The 27,561-nt window shown below is 49.6% G+C and overlaps 4 protein-coding genes and 1 long non-coding RNA gene across 5 annotated transcripts; 1 reads left to right on the forward strand and 4 right to left on the reverse strand.

Annotated features, from left to right (window-relative positions):
* Positions 1-604: 604 nt before the first annotated feature.
* Positions 605-1,121, reverse strand: LOC136187194 (uncharacterized). The gene is made up of 3 exons (XR_010669865.1): positions 1,031-1,121; positions 719-817; positions 605-654 (listed from the first exon to the last, which is right to left on the reverse strand). It is a non-coding gene; the product is annotated as an uncharacterized lncRNA (long non-coding RNA).
* Positions 1,122-1,775: 654 nt separating this feature from the next.
* On the reverse strand, positions 1,776-2,174 carry LOC136187369 (uncharacterized). The gene has a single exon (XM_065974948.1). It carries the CDS (start codon positions 2,172-2,174, stop codon positions 1,776-1,778), a length of 399 nt encoding a protein of 132 aa, XP_065831020.1.
* Positions 2,175-4,379: 2,205 nt separating this feature from the next.
* On the forward strand, positions 4,380-6,031 carry LOC136187371 (zinc finger BED domain-containing protein 4-like). The gene is made up of 4 exons (XM_065974949.1): positions 4,380-4,834; positions 5,125-5,377; positions 5,570-5,643; positions 5,719-6,031. Exons 1-4 carry the CDS (start codon positions 4,380-4,382, stop codon positions 6,029-6,031), a joined length of 1,095 nt encoding a protein of 364 aa, XP_065831021.1.
* Positions 6,032-8,239: 2,208 nt separating this feature from the next.
* LOC136187372 (uncharacterized) lies at positions 8,240-10,963 on the reverse strand. Its single transcript, XM_065974950.1, has one exon. The coding sequence runs from the start codon at positions 10,961-10,963 to the stop codon at positions 8,240-8,242; it is 2,724 nt and encodes a 907-aa protein (XP_065831022.1).
* A 2,423-nt stretch (positions 10,964-13,386) lies between these two features.
* LOC136187079 (uncharacterized) lies at positions 13,387-14,929 on the reverse strand. The gene is made up of 3 exons (XM_065974596.1): positions 14,891-14,929; positions 14,731-14,825; positions 13,387-14,658 (listed from the first exon to the last, which is right to left on the reverse strand). The coding sequence occupies exons 2-3, from the start codon at positions 14,813-14,815 to the stop codon at positions 13,418-13,420; spliced, it is 1,326 nt and encodes a 441-aa protein (XP_065830668.1). The 5' UTR covers positions 14,816-14,825; positions 14,891-14,929; the 3' UTR covers positions 13,387-13,417.
* Positions 14,930-27,561: the final 12,632 nt, after the last annotated feature.

Here is a 27,561-nt window from a genome sequence, read left to right on the forward strand (position 1 = left end):
CTTGTCACCAATCACTTGTCTCAGAAAATGACCCTACCGGGCCACCATAGAGGCGTGTAGAGACTTCGGATATCGCCAAAGGTTTTGATAGCGATTGAATGAAATGTGTAACACTGGTGCAGCTGGACTGTTTCAATGAAGTCATTCCAGAGCGTGAGAACGCAAGAGCCAGTGCTGTCGCTGGTGACAACTTTTTTATTCTTGAGCCGGCGCGTGAACCGGTAGACAGAGTGGTCGTCTCAGACATTTCAACGATTTTCGCGTTGACAGTCACCAGCTGGTCCGGGGCTTCGTCGTTCAATTGGGATATGGTAATCTGCTTTGGCACGTTCGTTTTGGAATGAACGTGATTGGGCAGTTCGATCTTTTTGGGAGATTTTGCCACCGACGTATTGTCTTGAATGTGAGCCTCGACGGCTTTGGTGACGCGATTTTTCTTGATCAAAACGTTGGCGAATGCCACAGCTTCGCCGGCCTGGGCGAGCTGCGCAATGGAAGCGTGCTTTTGAGCGTTAAAGCATACGAATCTCATTCGTGAGGTGTCGTCAATTACGTAGCCGTCGAAATAGCAGGACGTTCTCGTTTGGAAGCTGTTCGCAGGTTGCTTAACCTCAGACTAAGTATCGATCACAGCGTGAAAGTTAGCTCGGTAGGCTAAAAGTAGAAATCAAAGGTGAGGGGCGTGCGTTATGTAAAAGAAGCGTCATTTTTCGCTCACCGATCGGAGAATAGGGTACGTCGCACAAGCGTTCGTAGTCGGTTGCTATTTGGGCTTTCGATGGCGAAGGATAAGGCGGGTTCATTCCGAGAGGGCGTTCTATAGAGGGAGCGGAAAGAGTGTTAGGCAATTTTGCGATTTGTTTCGAGCTGAAGAAGACGCGCGCGAGCTTAAACAGAGGTCCTGATGACATTTTGAGAGGAACAATAGCGTTGCTCAAAAGGGGGAGGAACGGTATTGCAAACATCGGTGGCGGAAGAACGCGCCAAAGGGCGCCGCGGTGGCGGTAAGGCTTGCGCGACAAAGAATTACGTCGATTTCAGGCTGAAAGAGAGGTTTCGAGAAGGATTTGGGATGGAGATTGCAGTCGAAAAAGGAGCGAGGGGAGACAAAGGAAATGAAGCGCATGCGCGGTTTCTGGAATGCAGCGCATGCACTTGCATTGGAATGCGCTGAACTATAAAAAGACTTATGTAACGGGTGCAACAAAAAGCGCCGGACTTCGTAGTAAAGCAGTGCTGCTCATCGCATGAACGAATTACAAAGGTATTTTATCTAAAGGACTTCGTGGTAAACAACGTTTGCCGTTTCAGCGCCGTCAGTAAGTGCAGAAAGATGTTGAGGAGAGATGGAAAGTTAAGGGGAAGGTGGGGCTAAAGGACTTCGTGGTAAACTACATTCGCTGTTTTGGGAGTCTCTGTTAGGACGAAAAGATTTGTCGGAGAACTTACACGAGAGCATGCGACGTAGAATTGGCCGTGTGCAAAGCATTTTGTCTGAAGACTGAGGCCTATCATTTACAGTGTTTGTCCTTGTGATTTGTTGATCGTCATCGCAAACGAAAGCCTGACGGGAAGTTGAAGTCTTTTGAACGGGATGGTGGAATCAGAAGGAATTAAGGGAATGCGCGGAATAAATACACTCTCGCCTGCGTATTGTCCTATGCAAATTGTAGCCTCTATAACGTTGGAGCAGAGTCGCGTTACGGTCAACTTCGTTCCGTTGCACAGTTTCGGAGCGTCGATGTTGCGCAGAAGCATAATCGGAGCACCGACTTTTAGAGCCAAGGTGTACGCAGAAAGACCGGGGGATTAAGAGAATTAAGAACTTCGGTGGGATAGTTGACTGCATCGTCTGGTTCTAAGGTCGTATCGACGGCGAGATAGACTTTTTCGTTTTCTGGTATGAGCTGCAGCATAGTGTCGTTTATTTGATTGACGGCGTCATTTCGAGGAGCGAGAATTGCGCGTTCGCCAAGCCAGGCGGTGTCTCTGTATCGTTCGTGAATTTGAGGAAAAACGGCTTGTATGAGTTCGTTAGATAATTGGACTACTGTGCCGCAAGGTACGTTAATAAGACCCTCTTCAGGGCCAGTTGGAATCCTTCCATTTCCGATTTCCAAGAGTAATTGTGCATAAGAGCCTGATTCGCGGTCTCCGTACAGATGCACTCTCATGTTAGTTGTCAAACGCGTAAATGTGTTGCGTGTCCACGAGGTACATGAATCTTTGAACTTTCAACCGGAAGACTCTGGCTGTAAGATCGTGTCGATCTTTTGGTGTTTGCCCAGGAAGGAGTTCGCTCGTAATTTCCGGCTAATTGGGATTGCAGGTCATAGTGATGAATAAATCAGGCGCCCCGTGATGCTTGACGTACGTCATGGCGTCTTGGCACTTTTCGTGCATGTATCGGGGTCCTCCGATGAATGACGAAGGCAAAACGACCAATTGGCCAACGTTGCGCACGTCGCCGTCCGTTTCGACTGCATCTCTTAGCGCCGTGTAGGATGCAGCACGAAGCTGTTCTTGCTTAGTACGTAGAAGATTCAGTCTGTCAGTTTCGATTTTTGCAAAAACGTCGACGATGAACTGGTGAGACAATTCGCCGGCACGTAAAATAACGTTAAAGTCGCCCTCGCGCTGCATGATTCGAAATGCGTAAAATTGCAGCATAGACATTTTTTTCTCGGTAATTTGATTCGTTCCGGGAACCTTCTGTCGGCACATTATACTGTAACCGTCTTCGCCTCTTGGAAAAAGAAGGGGATATTACGACGAATCGTATGATCTGTGAATTTCGGTAATGCGTTTAATGCGATTATCTCTATTGGAAAAGACGATATCACGATATCCTTCTTGACCTTCGGGTAAGAGAGCGGCGACGTCGTTGCCAGATAGCGCATTAAAACGTTCGTTGATGTTGCCCTTGGGGAACTCTGTCTGCCCGTATAACGACACGATAGTCGGGCATGTCCGGTGTTCGCAGGTCGAGTGCTGTTTTTAAAATGCGCACGTGCTCGTTGTGCTCGTGAAGCATGTCTTGTAGGCAAAGGGTAGTGTGCCTATTCAGCTGCGATTCTCTGTCTATTTGCCACGATAATCTAGCGTCAGCTTGTTCTCCACGATCGTCTATAAAGTATATTTGGACGAATTGGGGCTGCTGTTCAGCTGCAGGAGTAAGAGGCCCGATGTTGTGATAAATTTGCCCCGGAACTTTAAAAGGTAGGCATGAATCCGGGCTCTACTAAAGTGTGCGCTTGAAATGACGTCAAAACAAAGCAGGAATTGTATCTGCGTATTATTTTCTGAATTCTTTGGCTGGTGGCGTGTCATTTGTAAGAAGAGCGCCTAACGGTTCTGGAGGAGGACCAAGACAGGGAACGTCTACTTTGCCGTTTGCGCAACACATGCCCGGAGGTTCGGTTGGCCATTTTTTAGCAATGCAGTGCGGACACGTAGCAGACATTGAACCTATGCGTGCCCTTGGTGCTCGTTTCCGGGGTTGTAACGAAACGCTGGAAAATTTGGAAGCACTCCGGCTACTTCTTGGACTTCTACGGTGCGGTTCGAAGTGTCGTCGCCATTCTGCGGTGCAACGGGCAATTCTACTATTTCTACAGATTCGTTTTGAACATCTTCGCTCTCCGCAGACACTACATCTGCGCTTCTGGCCGATTCGGTGACGCTCAAAGGCGTTCTACCGTGTTGAAAGATTTGCTGTGGTCTGATAGCGCTCGAGGATTCTGGATGACCGTTTGGTGTCGATATTGCGATCTTATGGATTTCTTGGTTGGGTGCGGTCTCTTCGTTAGGGGCACGTGAAGAGGACAGCACTGAGGCAGAGAACGCGCGAAAATAGAGGTCAGGATTCAAATGATTCATTCCGCGCATTTTCGTGAATATGCTTCCGCTAGGCGATGCATCTGTAGGCGCTTCTTCCGCCTGAGATTGCGAGGAGCTGCTGCTTTGCTGAGCGCTGCTGCCGTCCTGAGATTAGTGGTGGGCGTATCGATACCAAAAGTATCGATACCGTCGATACCCGGCTGCGATACTCAGGTATCGATACCATTAGTGGTATCGATGCAGTATCGATACTTTACCGCGCGCTAAAATTAATAAATCTAATTATCCTCTTTACTTCACGTGTCAGTACGCTTGACACGTCGCTTGTGCGCATTGTGACACGTCGCTTGTGCGCATTGTTCTTGACTCCTTGTCGCTGGCCTCGCTGCAGCATCTGAATCCGCGCTATAGAAATGGCATCGAAAAGACGACAGCGAAGTCCGGTTTGGAACTATTTTTCTCGGTTGGAAGACACAAGTGATGAAGCGAAGTGTAGCGTTTGTGGAGATTCGATCAAGACGTCTAAGAATACGTCCAACATGATGAAGCACCTTAAATCTAAGCATTTGTCAGAGTATCAAGTCGTCATAGCCGAGCAAAATGCAGATAAACAGGCTGAGCCGGCTTCCAAGCAGCCAACTCTGCCAGCAACCCTGAAGAGGTCAGTCACATACGACTCGGAATCTTTCCGAAAACGAAAAATTGACGACGCGCTTATTAAAATGATCGCTTTGGATCTCCAACCTGCGTCCGTCGTTGAAGATACAGGATTTCGTCACTTGGTTCATACGTTGGATCCCCGCTATCAATTGCCAAGTCGTCGCAGCCTTATGAGGTCCCAACTGCCAGACCTTTATGACAAAATTAAAGCCAATCTAAAGGAAAGAATTTCTAAAGTGCAGTTTTGCTCCATAACGACTGATCTTTGGACTTCACGAACGACCGAATCATACATCACGGTCACTTGTCATTTTGTCGAAGAGTGGGTTTTACGGTCAGTTATTTTGGAGACTTGGCATGTGCCAGAAGCCCATACTGGCGACAACCTAGCAGCAGAGCTGAAAAGAATCGCTCAACTTTGGGAAATTGACGAAAAAATTGTTGGTGTCGTCACGGACAACGCAGCGAATATATAGTTCTAGCTGTTGCAAAGAACCGCTGGAAGCACTTGTCGTGCTTTGCTCACGTGTTGAACCTCGTCGTTCAACATGCAATTAAAGCCGATTCGGTTGTTTCTGATATTCTTAAAAAATGTCGAGCTGTCGTCGCATTTTTTCATCGAAGTTGCAAAGGCAGCGAGAAGCTCAAAACGTTGCAGCAGCAAATGAACTTGCCGCAGCACAAACTTGTCCAAGATGTTGACACACGGTGGAACTCTAGCTACTATATGCTAGAGCGCATGATAGAGCAGTACGAGGCAGTATCGTCTGCCCTTTGCATGATGGGGAAGAAGGATCTAACGTTTGATGAGGAAAACCTCCAAATAATGAAAGAAGCTGTTGCTCTGCTGCGTCCGTTTGAGCAAGCTACCGTAGAGGTATCATCGGATGAGTATCTCTCGGTTTCCAAAATAATACCCCTGTCGAGAGCACTCCAGACACTTGCCACAAACTCTTCAAGTACTCTCAAAGTTGCGCAAGAATTGCGTGCCCAGCTCAACAAAAGGTGTTCTAACTTAGAAGATTCAAAGTTGCTCTCGTCAGCTACGATGTTAGATCCTCGTTTTCAGGCTTTGCCATTTATAAGAGAAAGTGCCGAGACGGCTCAGCAGCGCTTACTTGCAGAAATGAATCTAGTTCCAAGGTCTTGCTCCGTCGACGACGACGCAGATTCTTCTGTTGCCCCTGCTTCTGAATTATGGAAGTCTTTTGAAACCAGGGTGATGGAGAAAACAACAGCTAGGACGAGTTTCGTGGACCACACGATAGAACTACGCGAATACCTGCATACAAAGAACCTTCCAAGAAATGAAAACCCTCTTCTCTGGTGGAAATCACACATCATCCAGTTTCCAGTGCTCTCAAAAATGGCAGAGAAGTATCTATCAATGGCCGGTACTTCCGTGCCGTCTGAGAGGTCCTTCTCAGCAGCAGGCCAGCTTATATCTGAAAGACGAAGCAGACTTAAACCAGAAAACGTTAATATGTACCTTTTCCTGCATAAGAACCTGAAGTTGTTGGATCATCAATAGACGTACTGTTGAGAACTGTACCGTAGGATTCTAAATTGCATTACTTTAGCGCGCTCTATAATTTCCGGTATCGTATCGTTTAGTATCGATACCGTCGATACTCGCGCTAAAACGTATCGGTATCGTATCGATAACAAAGTATCGGTATCGCCCACCACTACCTGAGATGCGAGCAATCTCGCTCTGCGCATTCGTTTAGCTTTGCGAGTTCGCCTGTCTTGATTCAAAAGGAATCTTCGCTTTAGAGGCATTCTGTGTGAGTCCTAAAATTGGAAAAACAACGGCTCAGAGATTTTTTGCTAATTTTGCGCTTTTCTGTTGCTCTTGCTGTTTTTAGCTTTTCTAAGTTGCCCGAACCAACGGTACGGGCAATACGTGGCCAATTGGCAAACAAATCGGCAAAGGAATCTGAAGAACAATAGGTCGCAGCATTCGCTCGATAACGCTCGATGCACTCACGTGACGATAAAAATTCGACAATTCGACCCCTTCGCGACAACAATTTCAGACTGAAATCGGCGAGGAAGAGGCGAGAGAACGTCGCGAAGAAGTCGAATCGACAGAAAAACTTCGTGATCGCAGTGGCGAAAACGGCGAGAAAAAGCGAAGCGGAGTCTCACACGCTGGAACGGCGAGCGTTTACTGAAGATAAGCTCAAGAAACACTGCAGAAAGTGAATAACGAAACAATGCACAACGGCATATCGGCCAGCTCACGAAATGGCGAGCCTCGCTTGCGAAGGAGCGAGAAGAAGCGTTTCGGACGACCAAAAAGCGACGGAACGGAAAAATGGTTTGCGAAGAAGACAGAAGAAGCTCTTCGGAAGGCGAAAACGCGAGCAAAAGCGCAAAATGGCCAAGAGAAAGAACGGCGAGCACTTCTAGTGATCCGTATGCGTGACGCGAACGTTTTGGCAACCCCAAAGGGGCCCCCGGCGTCGACCGAAAGCGGAAAGGTACTCGGAAGATCGCTAAAGTGCTGCGGTTCGTTCGACGAAGCCGTACGAGCACGTTTCGAAATCGATCGATGTCAAGAATCTTCGAAAACGGGGCTTCGCGGGCGTTTTCGGCGCGAATCGAAGATCGAAAACACTTCGCAACGTCGAATGAAAACCCTCGCATCTTCGAACGAAGAGCGAAAGCGCTCGATAGCCGCGAAAATCGACGATTTGCGAAAGGGGCCCTGACGCGAAAGGAGCCCGGTACAACACGGAGACCCTTTCGAAAAGTTCGCTTCGGACGCGCACGGCGCCGAGTGACGAAAAGAGAAGGAGGAGTTGGGACACAACGGCTCGATGACGTCATTCGAGCAACATGGCGCGTATGCTTTTAGTGGTAGAGACTAGCTAACTACCCGGCTTCGCTCGGGTTTGTTGTCCAAATTTTCCGTTCTGGTGCTGTTATTTACCCGCACACGCAAGGGCGTAAGTTGGTGCTACATTTCAGGTTTTAAATTAGTGCATTAATCATGGGCGTACGTGTCAGCGTTACCCAGGCCACACCACGGGGAGGTCCGTACGCCACGTGGCCCAAAAATTTTGGCTTCTCTTGAGGCGTAGGTTAAGGTTGGAAAGGTAAGGGTCTTTCTGCCGCTGGCCACGGGATGGGGATAGGGTATGGTGGTGGTCTGCCGGGGTGCTAAAGAACTTCGCGGTAAACTACGTTTGCTGTTTTGGGGGTTTCAGTGAGAACGAAAATGTTTCTGGGAGAACTTACACGCGAGCAGGCGACGTAGAATTGTCCGTGTGCAAAGCATTTGGTCTGAAGGCTGAGACCTACCGTTTTTAACGTTTGTCCTTGCGATTTGTTAATTGTCATCGCAAACGACAGCTTTACGGGAAACTGCAGTCTCTTGAAGGGAATGGTGCAATCGGATGGAATTAGAGGAATGCGAGGAATAAAAACGCTTTCGCCTGCGTACTGCCCTGTGCAAATTGTGGCCTCTATAACATTGGGGCACAATCGCACGACAGTCAACTTTGTTCCGTTGCAGAGTTTCGGAGCGTCGATGTTGCGCAAGAGCATTATTGGCGCGCCCACTTTGAGCGCCAAAGTGTATGAAGGAAGTCCGGGAGGATTAAGTGAATTTAGAATTTCGGTTGGATAGTTCATGGCTTCGTCTGATTCAAGAGTCGTATCAACGGAAAGATATACTTTTTCGTTTTCAGGTAAGAGCTGAAGCATGGCGTCGTTTATTTGGTTGACAGTGTCATTTCGTGGCGCGAGAATAGCCAAGCCAGGCAATGTTTTTGTATCGTTCGTTAAGTTGAGGGAAAACGGCTTGTATGAGTTCGTTCGAGGTCTGGACGACGGTGCCGCAAGGAACATTAATGAGACCGTCTTGAGGGTCGCTCGCTATCGTGCCGTTGCCGATTTCCAAAAGTAACTGTGCGTAAGAGCCCGACTCGCTGTCTCCGTACAGGTGAACTCTCATGTTCGTCGTCAAACGCAAAGTTCGGACTTTGGGCCAAATGGAGCGCGAGTATTTCAAGCATGCGGCAATCTCGTCGGCCTTGGTTCCCTTTGGTATCACCGGTAGAGTTTGGCGGAAGTCACCTGCCAGTATTAGAGGCAGACCTCCCATGAGCGTGTCGTTGTTTCGAATGTCTCGCAGAGATCTGTCTAATGCCTCAAGAGCCTTTTTGTTTGCCATGGTGCATTCGTCCCACACTACGACTTTGGCCAGGGAGAGAAGTCGCGCCCGTGCAGTGTTTTTCTGAATGGTGCATGTGGGACGCTCGTAACGACTGATATCTAGAGGTAGCTTAAAAACAGAGTGTGCAGTCTTGCCGCCAGTAAGGAGTGTTGCCGCGATGCCGGAAGAAGCGACGGCGAGGGCAATGTCGCCTTGCGATCGTACTTTATCAAGGAAAAGATTGAGCAAATAGGTTTTCCCTGTTCCTCCTGGAGCATCGAGAAAGATGATAGAATCGCCGGGACCGCGAGCGACGTAAGCGAGCAATTGTTCGTAAACGTGTCTTTGGTCTGGCGTGAGAGACTGTTCGTTCGTGGTCAGTCGTTCTTGCAATTCGGCAGTATTATAAGAGTATTCGGCGGCAATTTCTCTAGGAAGGCCGTCGTCGTTCTGTTCAGAAGAGCGGTCGGGACTTGGCAAGTGGTACTCGCTGAGTGGTTTTCCGCCGGGAAAGGAAAGCAACTTGTTTTCGATTGAAAGAAGGGCTCGATTGAAAATTGCGTCAGTGTACGGTAGCGTGTCGTCGTTTGCACGTCTGCGAAGCGTTCGAAGGAAATCTTGAGCCATCGCTTCTTTGTGTTGTTCCCAAAGGCGAAGGGGATCCGAGATTTGGCACATGTGGAGCATGATGGCAAACATGTCGCGAATTTTGTATGGACGATCTGTTACCGTGGCTTCTGTGAGTGCGAGGTGCCAATGCTGATCGTCGGCAAGAAGTCCGCGTTCTCTGCAGGCTCCGGCGTACGTATCGAATACGGTATCGTCGACAGTTCGTAGGTCTGCGAAAGACGTCGGTCCTCGAACGTGGAGCAAGAGAAGTCGCAAAAGATAGCATTCAATGTTCCTCGGATGGACAGTGTAAATGCGCCCTAAAGTTGTTGATTCGCTAATACCTGGATTGTCGGGCAATTGGCGACCTTGCTTCCGTCGTTGCCACTTTTTCTTGACCCATCGGTAGTATCGCGGAACGTCGACGTAGAGAAGAGTTTTAGCAAAATCATCTTTAGAGCACAGGTCAAAGAAACCGGTTAGCGTGTTCGCGGGGGGCTCCTGTGCGAGATCCTCTGCGTTCTGTGCGTTGAAGAGCGTTCTCTGATCGTTTTCGAGGTGAACTTGAAGTTGCTCAATAGCGGGAAAGTGGTCGTGAATGGGAAACTTCAAGATGCGCCAAATGCCTTCATTCGTACTTATGTACCTTGCTATTTGATATCGCGTTATTTCGTCGTTTCGGTACCGATTTGCCAACCCGACGACGGCTTTGTCTTTACCTTTGTTTAGGTAAGCCATTAGGTATTTGAGAGCGCAAAATGATCGACAGTACTCAACGTTTACGTGAGCGTCAAATGTGCGAGAGAGAAATGGACTGTGTGGAACGACCCACCTGTTGTCGACGTGAAATCTGCCTATGGTTGTTTCTTGTCCGCCGTCATCGGGAGATCGTCGGCGATACAGCGGATAGCCGTTCAGAGAAGTGACGGTTTCGCGCAGAAACTGCCTAGGGTAACGTTTTGTGCACTGTCCGTCTTTCATGCACGGAGATCTGGGATTAAGTGGACCGCACGGCCCGTGGATCATGTGTTTTGTGACGGTGGCAAAGAGTGCCGGGTCTTCGTTGCGATCGGGGAGTTCGGCGCTTATGAGGCTGTCAATTTGATCTGGACGAATTTTCTCTGCCATCCACGCGAGCATGTGAACGTGAGGCAAGCCGCGTTTTTGCCACTCGATTGTGTAAACGTGACAGCGCTTGAGGCCGTAAATTCTGTAAGTGTCGACCAGATGCATAAACATTTCAACTTTCAAGCGGAAAACTCTGGCAATCAGGTCGTGCCGGTCCTTCGACTTTTGTCCGGGAAATAGTTCGCTTGTTATCTCCGGCCAGTTGGTGTTGCAAGTCATCGTAATGAACAAATCGGGAGCGCCATTGTGTTTGACGTAGGTCATTGCGTCCTGGCATTTTTCGTGCATATATCGTGGGCCGCCGGTGAACGACGACGGTAGCACTACTAACTGACCGACGTTTTGTGCGTTGCCGTCGGTTTCGACTGCATCTCGTAGGCAGCTGTATGCGGCCGCGTGCAGGTTTTCTTGATTTAAGCGTATGTGGTTGAGTCTGTCGGTTTCGATTTTGGCGAAGACGTCTACGATAAACTGGTGGGACAATTCGCCTGCGCGAAGTAGTATGTTGAAGTCGTTGTCGCGCTTCATGATTCGAAATGCGTAAAACTGCAACATCGTCATCTTCTTGCCTGTCGGCTCGTTTGTGCGTGAATCTTTCTGAGTGCATAACAGATGGTAGCCGTCTTCGCCTCTGGGAAATAGGAGGGGATATTGCAACGAATCGTAAGATCTGTGCAGTTCGCTGATGCGCTTGATTCGGCTGTCGCGACTCGAAAGGACTACGTCGCGATATCCTTCTTAACCTTCGGGAATCAGGGCCGCTACGTCGTTTCCCGACGGCGCATTGAATGTTCGCTCGTGTTCGCCTCGAGGCACTCGTTCGGCATGTATCACGACGCGATAATCGGGCATGGCCGGCGTTGCCTGCTCGAGAGCCGTTCGAAAGACGCGTATGTGTTCATTGTTCTCATGAAGCATGTCTTGAAGGCTGAGCGTTATATGTCTGTTTAATTGAATTTCTCGATCGGCATGCCACGACATCCTTGCATCTGCCTGTTGCCCGCGATCGTCAATGAAGTATATCTGGAGAAATTGCGGTGTGGCGCCTTCGCCGGGATTAAGAGGACCAATGTTGTGATAAATTTGGCCTTGAACTTTGTACGTATGCATGAATCCTGGCTCGACTAACGTGTTCGCGGAAAACGACGTCATAACGAAGCACGAGTTGTATGTGCGTATCTTCGATCTAAATTCTTTGCCGAATGGGGAGTCTTCTGTGAGAAGAGTTTGCAGTGGCTCGGGAGGGAAACCAAGAAACGGCACGCCGACTTTGCCGTTAGCGCAGCACATGGATGGCGGTTCTAATGCCCATTTTTTAGCTCTACAATGCACGCACTCGACAGACATCGAACCGATGGCGGCTCCAGCAAAGCTGCCTTCTGGGTTATATCGGAAGGCGGGATAATTTGGTAGGGTTCTCGGAGGTTGATGTTCGATTGCGGCGTTCTTGACGTTGTCGTCGTCGTTCGTTGTTTGGACACCTTCGACAGTGGACGTTCGAGGTGGAATAAGCGGACGATCGGAATTGCTTTGGTCGGGTGTGAACTGTCTCAGGGATTGATCTCTTAGTGGTGGCGCGGTGACATTTTCTTCTGTCGGAGTGCGGAGTTGAACGAAAGGAGAAGGAAAAGAGGCGACGCTTGCAGCGTTTGGCGTCGCACCAGTGGAAGCTGAGGTAAACGAAAGCGAAGAAGGAGGCTGCAAAGACAAAGTAGAACTGACCATTTCGAAAGAGGACGCATGGTTCTGAGACTGTGGAGAAAGAATGGCATAGGACGACGGCGGAGCATCAGCAGATAGCTCGCGACAAAGGGGAAAGGACGATTGATCGGTGCTTTGTACGTCAGAACGGTGAGACGATGAATAGGAGTGTTGGAGGACAGATACGTCGGAACGGTGGCGCGATAAATCGGACTGTTGGACGATTGATACGTCGGAACGGTGAGACGATGAATAGGAGTGCTCCACGTCAGTGGAAAAAGAGGCTTCAGAGTTATCTTCGAGCTCAGCAGAGGCGACATTTGCGGCTCTTCGCTTTCTTTTAGCATTTCGAGACCTCCTGTCCTGATTCAGGAAATGTCGTCGTTTTCGAGGCATTGCGGATGGATAGGACCTAGATTGGTTGGGGGTAAGAGAGGTTTACGTTTTTCTACGCTTTTTTGGTTGTTCTTGCTGTTCAAGATTTTCAATAAGCAGCCCGCCTGAACGGTGCGGGCTGAGTTGCCAAGTCGCGGCGAATCTAGAAATACACAAAATGGCGTCATCGTTTCGTGTGCACGCAGTTGCGCTCACGTGACTGGCGATAGATGGCGATTTTCCCTTTTCGCCTCGAGTAATCAGGCGAAGAGTCGACGATATAACTGTTCGTTGAGAGAAGAACAGTTTCGCTTTTCGAAAAAGCGGCGGCGAGAGGATTGGCGATAATATTTGCGAAGAAGACGACGATTAGTCCGAAACCGGCTCTTTAGACGATCGAAAGCGGCGCGTAAAGGTGTTAATCGAGCCAAAGAATTCGCCGGAACAGCGTCGAATAAACGGAAAAGCTGTTCGAAAACTGCAAAGAGGAAAATGACGAAGCGAGGACAATCGCGAATACGCTTACTTGCGCGACGGGGAATGCGGAGCGTTTCGTAGCGATAGGAGGCGTTAGCGAAGGCGGAAAAGTCCGAAATCACAAGAGAAAGCCGATGACAAACGGCGAGACAATGGGATGTAACCCGTATGTGCGAAGAACGATTGAGGTGTCCCGTATGTAAGACTCGTGGCATGAGAGCGCGAATGGTGCACGTTCCTGTGCAGAAGAGCGCGATTTATTACCAATTAGAGAACATTTGGTCCTACGCTACGCAGTTAATTGACTGAAAAAGGGGAAAAATCTCGGAGCATGCAAATTATAGGCAAAGAACGATTGCGGCATGCAAACTCAAAACGTTTTACAACAAACTACTGAAAACGGGTCCAAAAGACCAACACGAGTTCCTCATTAAAGAAAAAAAACATTTTTGTGACGGGTTTTTACTTCTTTCGATTTTTAGCCATTTGGCGCTTCCCACCGCTTGTTTCGGACACAGCTGAAAAGGCAGCGGAAAGAGAACGAACAGCCGTAGATGCAGATGGCACTTTAGACGGCGTGGAGCCTTGAGCAGCCATGACTTCCTGTTGTCCAGTCTCCGACACGCCGAGGTGCGTCGAAACGGAAATCGACGTCGACGGATTCTTCTCTCGCTCGACGCTGACAATTTTTTTATTTTTTGTGTATTTGACGCGAAACTCTTCTGATTTCAGAAGAACATATTCGTTCAGCGCGTCGATCGGGCATTGAGCAATTTCCGCCAATTGAGCGGCGTCGGCGCTGAGAAGAATGGTGGAGGTTTCGGCGGACAGCGTCAAGAGGGCGTAGGCGGCGCTTTGACAGTTTTCGATGAGCGTTAGGGTGCCGCACGACAAACAGCGACCTGCTCCTTCGAAGGCGTCGTTTTCGACGCGGCTGACGCGGCCAGACGTGCACGCCGGGCAAACGTGATATTTGGCGTAGTCCGAAATTCCTGTGACCTTGACCTTTTCCACGGTGGTAGGCGTCTCGGTGAGAGTGATCGTCTGAGGGAAAAGGTCCGCGAGGTCGGGGCAGGGAACGATGGCGCCATTTCGCTGCGGCGTGTACAGGTAACGCGCGTCGCCGAACGATTTGATTCCCATCGACTCGAACGTGTAGCTGCGGTCGATTTCGACGGCGTCGCTGAAATCGTTCCACAGGGTCAGAATGCAGCATCCGGTCTGGTCGCCGACGACGATTCTTCTGATTTTCGAACCAGCGCGAGAGCAGGAGGTCAACGTTGTCGGCGGAGATAGTTCGAGGACTTTGGCGTCGACGGTGATGAGCTGGTCGGGAGCTTGTTTGTCGACGTCGGCAATGGAGATCTTTTTCGGGACGCTGGTATTGGCGTCAAGATGGTTCGGCAGGTCGATTTTCTTCGGCGATCGCATGAAAGACGTGTTGTCCTGCAAATGCGCTTCCATTGCATTCGTCGCTTTATTCTTCTTCATCAGCACGTTGCCGAATGCCAGGGCTTCGCCGCTTCGGGCGAGGCTCGCGATCGTCTGGTGCTTTTGCGGGTTGAAACAGACGAAACGTATTCGCGCCGTCCCGTCGATCACGTATCCGTCGAAGTAGGACGAAACTCGCGATTGGCCCGCATTTGCTGGCTGCTTGACGTCGGACAGCGTGTCGACGACGGCGTGGAAGTTCGCTCGGTAGTCTGTATAGAAGAGAAAAAAATAATTGGCGGCATAAAAAAGACGCCCATCGAAGCGGGCATTTGTCGACGTACTCAGCGGCGAGTAGGCGACGTCTGACAGACGTTCGTAGTCTGTCGCTATCTGAGACTTCGTCGGCGATGGATACGGCGACGTCATTGTTCGCGATCTGCACAGGTCATCGAAGTGAGCGTCGAACTGCCTATCGGCGAGCGTTCGCGGGGCGAATCTTACTAATCGATTAATCGAGGTGCAACGGAGCGGCGAGAGGATGTTTGTTTGTGTATCGAGTCGACAAAGCGGGAGACAAAGGAAAATTCCTACGCATGCGTAGTAGTGGATTCCAAAATAAATGCGGCGCGCATGCGCACCTAAAACGACGGCAATTCGTGACGCAAAAATTCCGCCAATTATCTAAAATTCGCTTCGAACGGAACGCACACGATCTCGATTCTAAGAGCAAAAAGCGGACGAACAAAGCTAAAGATTCGAAGACGCGCAGAGGTGCTCAGGCAGGCCGCAGCAGAAAAAAGGGTCGCGGATCCCCGAACGGGGCCTCGACGCGATTCGAAAGCGGAAGGCGACAGAGAGACGGGCGAAAAGGCGGCCCAGCGCGCGAGAGAGCCGTCCGAAGCGTTTTCGAAATCGATCGCGGACGAAGACGGTCGAAAAGGGAGAATCGCGGGCGTTTACGGCGCAAATCGACGATCGAAAACGCTTCGCGGCGTCCAACGATCGCTCGCGGAACTTCCAACGAAGCCAAACGCAGCCCGAATCACCGGGAAAAGTACGATTTCCCAAAGGGGGCCCCGACGAAATCGGAGCGCGGTACATCGTCACGAATCGTCCGAAGAGTCGCGCGAGCGCGGCGTTTTCGCTCGGCGACGCGACGCGGCGGAGGAGTTGGCGGCCGAAGTCGTCACGTGACGCGCGCGCAAGATGGCCGCTTCGCTATTAGTGCAGCAGATGTGTACACTAGCTAGTCGATATCCGAGTCCATCGAATTAATGGAGTCGATATCTAATCGATTGAGTCGATATCGAGTCGATATCGAGTCCATAGAGTCCATTGAGTCGATATCGAGTAGGTATTAAGTTGATATCGAGTTCATCGAATTGATTGAGTCGATATCGCCTCGATGTTAGTGCAGTAAGCTGTATTTAAAATTGAGGTTGAAAAAATCACAATTTGAGTTTTTTGCAAATGCGTGTGTTAAATGTGTGGTAAAGTAGTCAAATATAACATTAAAAGCCATATTTTTAATTGTTTGTCTTCGCCTTGTTTAGGCTACGCCTAAAAATCACGCCCACCACTCAAAAACGCGTTCAAATAGGTTTTTTACGAATATCGCGGTACTAAGCAGCAAACGACGCCGGAATATCAGCGAAGGAATAGCGGGTTCATTTAATTAAGCAGCCTCAAAAACAGCCAGAGGTGGCCTACCTGAGCTGTCTAAAGCCTCATTCCTTCTATCGACTCTCTCGCGGTCGGTGTCAGACCACCGAAGAAACCGTTCTAGAGCGTATCTTGCAGTGGTGACGTCATTCATCAGAGCGATATATATAGACCCTTTGCAGGCACGCACCAATTAGACGGTGACACGCCTACTGGAGTACAACCGGGACTTGCCAAACGCATAAAACGGCCCGAAACTCTACTTTCCTTCCCAATTACAGAGCTGCCCTGACAAGATCAGGAATTACCCGTCTATACGAAGAAAAAGAGCAACTCCCGAAAGGCGTCGATCCTTCGCAAAAGCCATTACGCGCGTGGGCGGATAACATAAAGCTAAAAAACGATCTACAAAACGCACGCTAAGGGTGTATACTGGACTCTTTTTAGCAGCACGGGCATTTAGAACGTTTTCGCGGGTCTTTCTTTTGAAAAAAAGTGAGCATGCGCCAAAAGAACAGAATTCTGCACTAAAATAACATCTTAATGAGACAAGAAATAGTTCATAGTTAATAGAGGGTTAACTAATTGAACTTCTCAATCTCTAAACTAGATTTCGACGTCTTCTTCAGCAGCGACGTCTTAAGCGACGTCTTGAGCGCCGCGCTTCAACTCCTGCAAGAATTTCTCCAACCCATGCAAAACCAATGCGTTAGCTCTTTCGTTGTCACGGTTGCACAAAGGGCAACGCTTTTGACCGTTGGTATCGCTGCATACATCGACACATACAAGCAACCGACGATTCTCTGGCAGCAAATGGCTGCCATTGGTGGCGGTGTGATTGGAGCTGCTTGGCAAATAGCGCACTTGAAAGTTTCATTGACGATGTGAGTCTTCTTCGGTCTGTTCTAGTTGTCGTCATCTGACAAGACGCTTCTCTTGCGACGAGTGACGCGAACTGTTTCTTTTTCGGTGTTAGAGGACGAAAAGCAGAGAACAAGGTCCTCCTCAGGAGCAGCAAATATATTTCGCGCCGGTGCACCCCAAAACGCAAGCCCTTCGATAATATATATTGGAAAATTGTCATAGTAATCAAAGGCTTACCGCGAGTGCCAGTCATATCTTAAATTTGTCATTGTTGTTAAGGATAACGAGATCGTCCTTTCCAAAAGTCTGTCGAACAGTAATGTATCGAACGTTTGCCGTGTCTTCGCTAACGGAGACATGACATTGCGTCTGCACGGGAGAGACCGCAAGAAGACAGATTTTGTGCGCGTTTTCTCTTTTCCTTTGCGCGACAGGCGCTTGTGTAGTGAAGGGCACTCCAGGACATTTGTGTCTTTTAATTAGTTAAGTGAAGGCGGCCGGTGATTGGTGGCTGTGTGCATGTGCGAATAGGGGGAGTCTGTGCGTGTGCTTGCAGTCGAGCGTGTGTGTGCGAGCAGTGAAGTTCAATAAAAACGCAGACGGATTCGAGATCGAGCCGAGCGGGTGAAACGTACGACGACGACAAAACGACGACGATCGATACGCGAAGAGGCGACAACGTTAAATTGGCGACAGGAGTGGAATTCGAACCCACGCCTCCGACGAGACCGGTGAAAAATCATGGACGGCGGACAGAACGCGCAACCGAATGCGCCAGCGAACAACGACGGAGGCGGCAGACAGAACGAGCAACCGAATGCGCAAGCAAACGGACTCGGCCAGAACGCGGGCGGCGGGCAAAACGTGGGGGTGGCAAACGCGCCACCAAACACGAATGCCCCGCCACCGAACCCAAATGTGCCGCGGAACCCGAACGCGGAAGAAGGACAGCGAGTCAACGTCATACAGCGACAGGCGGCGACGCCAGATAAATTTTCTGACGGCGAATTCCAGCGATGGATCCGCCAATTCGAAGCCTGCAGCGACGCGAACATATGGGACGACGCCATGCGACGTCGGATGCTTCCGACGTTTCTCAAGGATCGCGCGTGGGCGATTTCGAGAGCGTGCAGCGAGGCGGTGCGGCGTATCAGCAGTTAAGAGACGCTCTCAGTCGTTCGTTCGTGCCGGACACGCGAGAGCAGCAACGATTGGCAAGTCGGCAGCTAGGCGAGCGAGCGTGGAAGACGCACGAGTCGATCGCGCAGTACGCGCGCGAAATCGAGCGACTGTTGAACAAAGCGCTTTCAAATCTCGACGACGCGACAAGAGAAGATCAGCTGATTAAAAATTTGTCGCCGGACTACCCGGAGAAATCAGTTTCGAGCTGGAGGTGAACCCGTTCGACACGTTCGACCAGACGATTACGCGCGGCGGAGCTGATGCTGCTTTGCCAAAAACGATCTGGCGATCGGACATCTGGTTCTCCGTATCGAGGAGGACACCGATCGAAAGAGCGAAGTGCGGTGCGCGTAAGCGCAGTTGTGGTGGCGCAGGATCCACAAGTTGCGGCGCTTCAAGAAAGGATGAAAAGAATCGAAACCATGCCGAAGGGCGATTCGCGCGAAAACGAGGCCGAGGCGCGACGGCGAAGTGAGACTCGCTCCTGTTCTAATTGCGGAAAAGATGGCCACCTGGCGAGGGAATGCAGCGAAGAAGCGACGCGAAAGTGTTTTCATTGCGACGAAGCGGGTCGCATCCACAGCCCTATAAAAGAGAGCTGCGACAACCCCGTACATGGGCGCGATTTTGTGTCCAGCTTCGCGAGTTTAGGCACATCGTACCGCTTGCGGGATGCGTTAGAGCAGCTGCCCGAAAAACAGTACGTTTATGTCATATAGAAGTTTCATACGGTGCGGCGTACAGCGCCCTAACGCGTATCTTTCCTTTTTTGCGCGAAGACGTGAAAAACGTCCTCGCCTACCCTTCGAGCTGAGAACGCAATACGGTTTTTCTGCGTTAACAGCTGTCATTCTTAGTGCATTTCCGATCATTATCGCTATTTGTTGCTTAGCGAAATTCGTCAAAATCGTTTGAAATACCTGATTGTCTACTCCGTAAATTCCCGGATTTAATTTTTTAAAAATTCAAAAGTATGCAAAACTTTCCTTTCATCACAGGACTACGCGCGAAAAAAGTTTCAAAGCATCTAAAAAATTATTTCATTTATTTAGCCAGGTTTTTTCACTCGCATGATGGGTATGAGGGGAGTGAAACAATGTTATATTTGCCCGGAAACTTCTCACGCGTAGTCTTGTGGTCTAATATAATAGTTTTGAATAGTTTTGCGCGTGTATAAGCATTTTCTGAGAATTCAGAAAATACAGCTTGAGGGTTGCTACATGATTTCGACGGATTTCGCTACTAAACACATACTGCTAAAGGTTGGAAATGAAGTAGCAATGATAGCTGTTAGCGCCGAAAATCGTACTGCGTTCTCAGCTCAATGGGTAGGCGAGGAGGTTTTTACGTCCTCGCGCAAAAAATGGAAATATACGCGCTAGAGGACCGCAAACCGCATCGTTTGAAACTTCTACATGACATAAACGCGCAGTTTTTCGGGCAGCTGCTCTAACCCATCCCGCAAGCGGTACGATCCGCCTAAACTCGCGAAGCTGGACACAAAATGGCGTCCAGTGGCTCACGTGAGTCACGTGATAGATCGAGTTGTCGCAGCTCTCTTTTATAGGGCTCTGGTAACATCGCTTGCCAATGCCCACGTCATGACGTCGAGCAAGGGGAGGAGCATCGGAACAAGCTGCGATATCGTGAATTCATTCGGGAAGAGGTAGACGAGCGACGAGACGATGAAGCGAACGCCGACAGCGACGCGAGGCAGGAGGAGATTCAAGCGAAGACGACCGACGCGGAAAGCCAGAAAGAACCTAACGTCGCCGACGCAACGGAACGAGAGGAGGCGAGCAAGGATATCGTCGACGAGGAAAACGAAGGAGAGAGGATCGAGCTGTTGATGAGCTCGCTTGTGGCCGTGGGTGAATTCGAAGAGCGAGAAGTTCCTTATTCGGTCGATACAGGATCTCCAACGTCGTTATGTCCGGTTGAGTTGGTCAGCCAACTGGAGACGAGACCCGCCTCCAAACGGCTGACGGCGATAGGAGGAGCGAGACTTCCGGTTCTCGGACGTGTCACCGCGCGCGTGACACTGGGAAAATTCGAAGTCTGGCACGATTTCTGGGTGAAATCGATTGAATGGAACGGTCCTGTTCTCGGTCTGGATTTCCTCAATGGTACCAAACGGCATGAAAGTCGACCCTGGAGCTAGAGAAATGAATTGGGGTGGAGGCTCAATGAAGTTACCGACGTCTGCTACAGCAGAGGAGGAGCTATACGTCGCGTTAGTGGAGGGTATCGAATTGGAAACATATGGACTCGCTGTAGTTCCACGGAAAATTGTCGATCTCGAAGGACGAATAGTGAGGAACACGGGAGATCAATTAGTCGAAGGCCGACCGGAATTCATCGAGATGAAGAACGTGGCGGTAGCTAGAGCGGTGATCGATGGAAATCCGAGAAAAGTTCCACTACAATTGATGAATATCGGAACCAGGAAAATTAAGCTACGAAAGGGAACACGAATAGGACGCCTGGAGCCGTTCGATAGCGAGCTCGTTGCCGGAGTTAGACCGATCGCTTGGAGAGTGAACCGAGGCGGAACAATGAGGAAACGACGGCGATGCGGGAAGCTTTGTTGCGGATGTTCGAATAGACCGATTCAGAACTGACCGACGCAGAAAAGCGTGAGATCGAAAACAATCTTTGGGCTTCTTCCGACGTGTTTTCTCGGGAACCAAGCGATCTTGGGAAAACGGACGTCATCAAGCATACGATCGACATCGGGGACGCCGAACCGATTAATCAGAGAGTCCGCCATGATATTGCCTCATAATGTGTTCTCGTTGTTGCTCAGGAAAAACGGCTTTCCATTTCCCATTATCCAGGCGATCGATGAAGTTGAGAATTCCAGACTCGACCACCATTGAAGACGCATTAGAACCTTCCACGACGACATCTACATCCACATCATCATTCTCGACGTATGAAATGAGCCTCAATAATTGGTCATCTTTTCTCTGCTCCTGCGCAAAGTCATCCTGAAGACCACAGTCACGGGGCGCAGCTTGGATCAGTTCTCCTATATCACTTGCAGACTGTACAGCAGCAACTGACACCACCGCTTCCATGTCACCAATCGGAGAGCGAGATAAACAATCAGCATGAGCATTCGCCCTTCCCGGTCGATAACAGACCACCGACGTAATGCCACTCTTGTACACTTTCTGCCACCAACGAGCCTGCCGACAGTCGGAACTGGGTGTTTGCAAAATTGCTTTCACTGCTGAATGATCTGTACATACGGTGACAGCATGACCGTAGAGATAAGGACAATAATGTTTAATTCCCCACACGACTGCTAGCGTTTCTAACTCGGTAACAGCATAATTCCGCTCTGCTGGCGTTAGCACACGAATTCCATATGCAATCGGATGTAGCAAGTGATCGTCTCCCTCTTGAGACAAGATAGCACCTAGGCCAACCCCACAAGCGTCCGTTTCCAGTACAAAGTCCTTTGAAAAGTCCGGAAATGCAAGTACAGGCGCAGACATCAACTGCCTTTTTAGCGTCTCAAAAGCTTTCTCACACTGTGGGGTCCACAACAACGGCGCATCCTTCCGTAGCAGACCGTACAACGGAGCTGCAACCTTGTTATGTGAGCAAATAAATCTTCTATAATAAGAAGTAAGTCCCAAAAACCGCCGAAGAAGCTGAATCTTTGTTGGTGCTGGAAATTCTTCTACAGCTTGGAGAAGCTTTCGCTTGGGTTTTAACCCTTCAGCCGTAAGTATGTGTCCAAGATATTCAACCTCTTCGCGAAGAAAGTGACACTTCTTTGGCTTCAGCTTTAGCCCCGGCTGCAATCAACCGCTCAAAGACGGCACGCAGATGCTGTAAGTGTTCCTCCACGTTCTTGGAGAATATCAAAATGTCATCTAAATAAACCAGCCACCCACTGTTGACCACTAGCAGGGTTTAGGCCGTCGAGAACACGTTGCATCAAACGCTGGAACACGGCGGGTGCATTCCGCAATCCAAACGGCATCACATTGAATTCATATAATCCTTCGCGCGTGATGAAAGCCGTTTTCTCCTTAGCCTTTTCCTTCATGAGGATTTGCCAGTATCCTGACGCTAAATCTAAAGTTGTATAGATGCGGGCGCTTCCCAATTGATCCAGAAGATCATCGATTCTAGGCAACGGAAATCGATCAGCTACCGTAACGGCATTTAACGCACGAAAGTCAATGCAGAATCGTAACGAACCGTCCTGTTTAGCCACAAGCACTACCGGGCTTGCCCACGGGCTAAACGACGGTTGAATTACTCCCGCTTCCTGCATTTCTTTTAACTGTCGAGCAATTTCTTTTCGTGCAGCAAAGGGTGCGCGTCGACGTGGTTGCGCAATCGGCTGTGCATGCCCCGTCTCAATGCCCATCGAAACCAACGACGTAGCTCCACGCTCGCCAGGATACAATGCAAAGACATCATGGTATTCAACCAACAGAGACTGGAGCGACTTCGACATGCAGCATTGTTCGTCTCTTTGTCCAAAATACTCTTTGACCAGTCTATGACGATCTTCTATGCTTCCCTCTGACACGCGCCGGCAAATCGATTCTCCTCTAATTTCCTTCTTCTCTTCCGCTTCTTCTACAACTTGAACAGGTACCAGTTCAGCAAAAACACTTGATCTCTGAATCTTCACTTCTCTTGGCCCGTTATTAACGAGAAGAACAGGCACCTCCTTTTCAGACGGACTAACAAGCGTCTCCAGTACTGTCCAATCGGCGTCATCATTTCTCTGCACTGGCTGCACCAGACATTGCCCTCCCTTCAGCGAAGATGACACAACCGCCATCGCTGTTAGGCACTGTCGTGGTGGAATTCGTATGGACGATGTAAATCGTACGTAGGCCACGCTAGTTGCTTCGTCTTCAGATGTGCGTTCTTTTTCTTCTTCCTTGTCCGACTCTGAACCTCCCTCTAATAATCCTTGTTCTCTTCTCTTAGCGGCCGCCTTCTTTTTCAGTGCCTTTCTTCGCTGCCAATACCCTTCCCGCCGCGCCTTCCGACTTTGCCCATGGCCTTTCAAGACTTGTGGATGGTATGTAACTAATTTCAATTGCGAAGAAACTCCTTCAGACAACAGCAGAGGCGTCGGGGCATCCAGCTTTATACAGACCGGCGTCTTCATTACTATATTATCAAATTCCACATCGACGTTGATCCGTCCGTGAAGTGAAAATTTCCTCATATTATAGTCGGTTGGGATGCGATCCGGAGGCTTACAGTCATTCTTTGTCAGCTTTGCCGACACTATTATCTTACGCGCAAGAGTCTTATCTATAATGCACAGATCCGACCCTGTATCGATGATACCGTCCACGGGAACGCCGCCGACAACTACCGATGCTCGTCGCGTCTTAGACCCACTATTTTCTACTCGCACCATTGATACTCGAGAGTCATTGTCGGACGCCACAGACCCCTGCTCCACCTCGAACAGACCCAACAAATCCGGATGCACCACTGGGGCGCTTGCGAGCGTTGACGTTTGCGCTGCTGTAGTTTCCGGAGGGGCAGTGGATTGCACTAGAAGCGGGCAATTGCGACGGACGTGCCCTTCCTGCTGCAGTTGTAACACGTGATCCTATAGAACGATCTCGGCGCCGATTGCGACGATGAGGATCCTGTTGTCGCTAACGACGACGATACTGGTACCGAAGAAGTTGACACTAAAGCAACCGGCGCTGTCGGCCTTATTGCCGCGGACTCATTTCGAGACGTCCCCGCCCGTCCTTGACGGCGAGCGTGAATCAACAATAGACGCCTTTCCTCTGTTATTGCCGCATCCAGTAATTGCTGATACGTCGAAGCGACCCCCACTTGGGGTGACTGCGCCACGGTCTCGAGCAATCCATCTTGTAATTGATAGAAGAGCAGGAAATCACGGATTTCTCGCGTGAACTCAGTGCCATGAGCCTTACGGTAGCCAGACTTCAATCGGCGAGCGAAATCGAGAACTGACTCGTTTTCCGCCTGCAACAAAGACCGAAACTCCCGAATAGCAATAGCCGGATTCCGCCGATCCAATCGCGATCGAAGAGCCTCTACGGCCGCCGCTAGCGAATTACTTTCCTGCGCCGACAGAAGATTCCACTCCTCCAATGCTGTGCCTCGGAGATGGCCCGCTAACTGTAATAATATCTCTTGATCGGTCCAGTCATGCCAAACAGCAGCACGTTGCAACGAGGCGTACCAATCCGAAAACGTTATGCGCGACGGCGAGGATCCCGTAAAGACGTCAACCGGTGGCGCTCCTCCCGCACGACTATTTCTTCGCGACCGACGTTCACACTCTGCTGGCCGCTTTTCTCAGCAACGCGAGCGAGCTGAACTTCTTCCGGCGCACGCGACCGGAAATCGCTCGAAGAATAGTGTAAACCCGCCGGCGCCACAGTCGGACGAAAACGACCGTCAAGTACCGACATATCGTACGACGAACGCTGCAAGTGACCTGTGATTACAGGCACGTGCCCCGACTGCACTGGACGCGAGCGTTGACCGCGATTTTCTTTTGAGCGTAGTTGCGTCACCTCTTCCAAAGCCAATTGACGACGATCCGCAATTTCCTGTTGACGGACACTTTCCGCCCACAGTTGACGCTGACGAGTCTCTAATCTATTAATACGTTCGTCCCTTTCAGTTAATGCAGAACGCATGTCGTATTGTTGACGCTCCAATTGCTCGATACGGCTGTTCGCCACTTGTAACTCATCAATCTTCATCTCAAGTTCGCTACGACACCTCCCCCTCTCTTCGGAAATCTGATCCAGCTCGACTTTTGCACACGCTAACGCTAAACGGCACACACTCAACTCGGTTGACAAAGCCGCAATCGTCGAACTATCAGCATGATCGCCGCTCTCGCTCCTGCTTTCCGCTTGACCAGCCGTTCCAGCAGGCAAAACAGGTAACGACGATGTCATGTCCGTCGCATCGACCTGACCGTGTTGAGAAGCTGTAGAGTGAGCATGTCCCAGGGTTGTCTTCAACAAAATACCCTCAGCGCCAACGAGTGCAACCTCCGTACCTAGGCCTTGGTACTCACTGACGTAGACTTGCAACTCTTCCGCTTTCAACGAACGAGTAGCCAAAGCGTCGACCATGGCATACTGTAGGTCCGTTGGTCGAAGTTCAACGTTCACATCCAACAGCGCTGCGATCGCGCGTCGATATTCGACGCGGAGGCGAGGCGAAACGAGGCAAAACCGGTCTTCATATACCGGTTCGACTGCTACCTCCGTTTCTCCGGCAAGAGCGCCGCCGTCGCCGTTATCGTCAGAGAAATCGATGCTGCGCGACTCCGATCGAACGTTGCATTCGTCCATTTGAAGCTGATAGCGTCGGATCGCCGGTCAATCTCCCGTTTCGCACGACAAAAGACGATTGCCTGCGAATAACCCGCTGAACGTGAGTTGCGGGACCTCCACTTGTAACGTTTTGCCCTTTCGCGTCGTTCTCTGCTGTCACGACAGCTACGAAAAGACGTGGACGTGAGATTCGCTGGACAAATAGCCACACCGTTTCTTTTATTTAAAAGCCTTTTGATTGTCAAGGAAGAGGGAATCCAGTAAGAAAAAATAACGATGTCATATTTCCTTTTTTGAATATGATTCTTTTTCTTTTTCAAATAGAAGAGAAATTTAATTACACAAAGAAATCGAAAATTATAGTAATTAATTATAGTAATTAGAGCTGTTCTTCAATTAAAGCAGAAAGAAAACGCAAAGATGAAAAAATAGCAGAGTTAAACTTCTGTCTCGACTACGCCCTCATTGTGGTGGTCGTCGTCGTCCCAATTGCGGTGAAACACGAAAGACGAAATGACGACCAAAAGAAGTAAGACGACAGATACGCAGATGAGGATTATGGTTTCCGAAGTGGGATCGCTGCCCAGGCGAATGGGGTTGACGTCGTCACTTTTTATCGCCGGAGGAGCTGAAAAAGAGCACACTATATTTAGAATGTATACACGCACGCGGAGGGAAGGACTCCTTCTCTGGGTCTTTGTAACTTGGTAAACGTCAAGGCGCAACCGTCCGAATGTTCTCAGAACTTGTAACGTCTTTCATCGTTCAAACTCTCAATCGAGTTACAACGCACGTTTTGTGCGCTTTCTTACCTCTGAAAACCGCTTGAGTAAAAGCCTGAGACAGATAACCCATTGCAGCTGCAGATCGTAAAGCGGCGACATCGTGGGAAACAACGCTTCTGGGAAAACTAAAACCTTAACGCACGCACGTGTAGACGTCACCATATGATTGTTGTTTGTTTGTCAAAAGTCTAGGCTCCAGGATTACACAACAATATCAGAAAATGATAACTTTTTTAGGTCTTGAGCGAGTCCGTTGCTTACGGATTGGAGCATTTCGCGCTCGAAGGAGCCGAGGAAACAATCAGATTTTATCGCATTATTGACAAGGACTTAGAAGAATGTACGCGAAGTCATCGTGACAAGTCTTCGTGACAAGAAGCCAAATCGTCGAGGGCTATATATCACTGAGGATGACAGATTGCAGGTAAGTCCAGTACAAGCAACCAGTTCCACTGTGTTACTATGCCAATATTTCTGTAAGTGGCTAAAAGTGGAATTTTTGGGCTACCTCGAAAAGTGAGAGAATTACGTCGTCTCCGTTCCTAATTTGAGCAAAAGAGAGAGGCAGCGAATGATGCTGAGCAAGGAAACGATTTCCGGCTGGAAAATGACAGGTGGGATTAAGAGCAAAGAAAAGTGAAGCAAAAAAACAAGTCAAGAAAGAAACAAGCCAAGCTTGCATCTCTATACCAGAGCTATATATAAATAGAGCAACGACATGCGTATGTCTGTTTTTTATGGTCACATGATTATGTGGACGCCATTTTGTGTCCTACAAAGCTTTATCCGGGTGGGAAGTTGACCGATTATTCGTGTTTGTGTAAGCGCCATGCCCTGTTGCGCTGCGTTCGGATGCTGTAACAGGACCGAAAAAGGCTCTGCGATGTTCAGATTCCCCCGCGATCCCGAAAGACGACGGAAATGGGCGGCTAAGGTCAAGAGACAAAATTGGATTCCGAGCGCCACTGGAGCATATCTTTGCGAGGCGAGGACGTCCTCCGAAATAGCTGTCGGTAATCGAATAAACAGCGTATCTAGGCTCATTTTGAAAGCGACGCGTTCGAAAAACGAACGGATGGATCAAGAAAGTTGAAGTCAAACGCTATTCCTACGCTATTCACTTATCGGCCCGCAATTTGAAGACGTGAAAGACCAAGGAGGAGAGCAAGCGAGCCAGAAAAAGTTCCGAATCCTGGTATAGAGCATTCGTACTCAGAACCGTATTCCGGTAGATAATCGCACAATTGTAACTGTCAGTTGTTTCTATATCCTTCTTGCAGACTCACGAGGCGATCAGAGTGACCCTCGTCCTGAACATGTATTGGAGCAAGAGTCTGCTGATCACGATGTA

This window comes from Oscarella lobularis, chromosome 5 (assembly GCF_947507565.1).
Source record: "Oscarella lobularis chromosome 5, ooOscLobu1.1, whole genome shotgun sequence".
NCBI lineage: Eukaryota > Metazoa > Porifera > Homoscleromorpha > Homosclerophorida > Oscarellidae > Oscarella > Oscarella lobularis.

Bases quoted from the DNA above. Each gene is read 5' to 3' on its own strand.
- LOC136187369 (XM_065974948.1), bottom strand. From the start codon at position 2,174: ATGAGAGTGCATCTGTACGGAGACCGCGAATCAGGCTCTTATGCACAA.
- LOC136187371 (XM_065974949.1), top strand. From the start codon at position 4,380: ATGATGAAGCACCTTAAATCTAAGCATTTGTCAGAGTATCAAGTCGTC. The intron at 5,378-5,569 runs GTATCATCGGAT...CCTCGTTTTCAG, and splicing joins TTGAGCAAGCTACCGTAGAG to GCTTTGCCATTTATAAGAGA. The intron at 5,644-5,718 runs GTCTTGCTCCGT...TTTTGAAACCAG, and splicing joins GAAATGAATCTAGTTCCAAG to GGTGATGGAGAAAACAACAG.
- LOC136187372 (XM_065974950.1), bottom strand. From the start codon at position 10,963: ATGACGATGTTGCAGTTTTACGCATTTCGAATCATGAAGCGCGACAAC.
- LOC136187079 (XM_065974596.1), bottom strand. From the start codon at position 14,815: ATGACGTCGCCGTATCCATCGCCGACGAAGTCTCAGATAGCGACAGAC. The intron at 14,659-14,730 runs GTACGTCGACAA...TCTTCTATACAG, and splicing joins CGTCGCCTACTCGCCGCTGA to ACTACCGAGCGAACTTCCAC.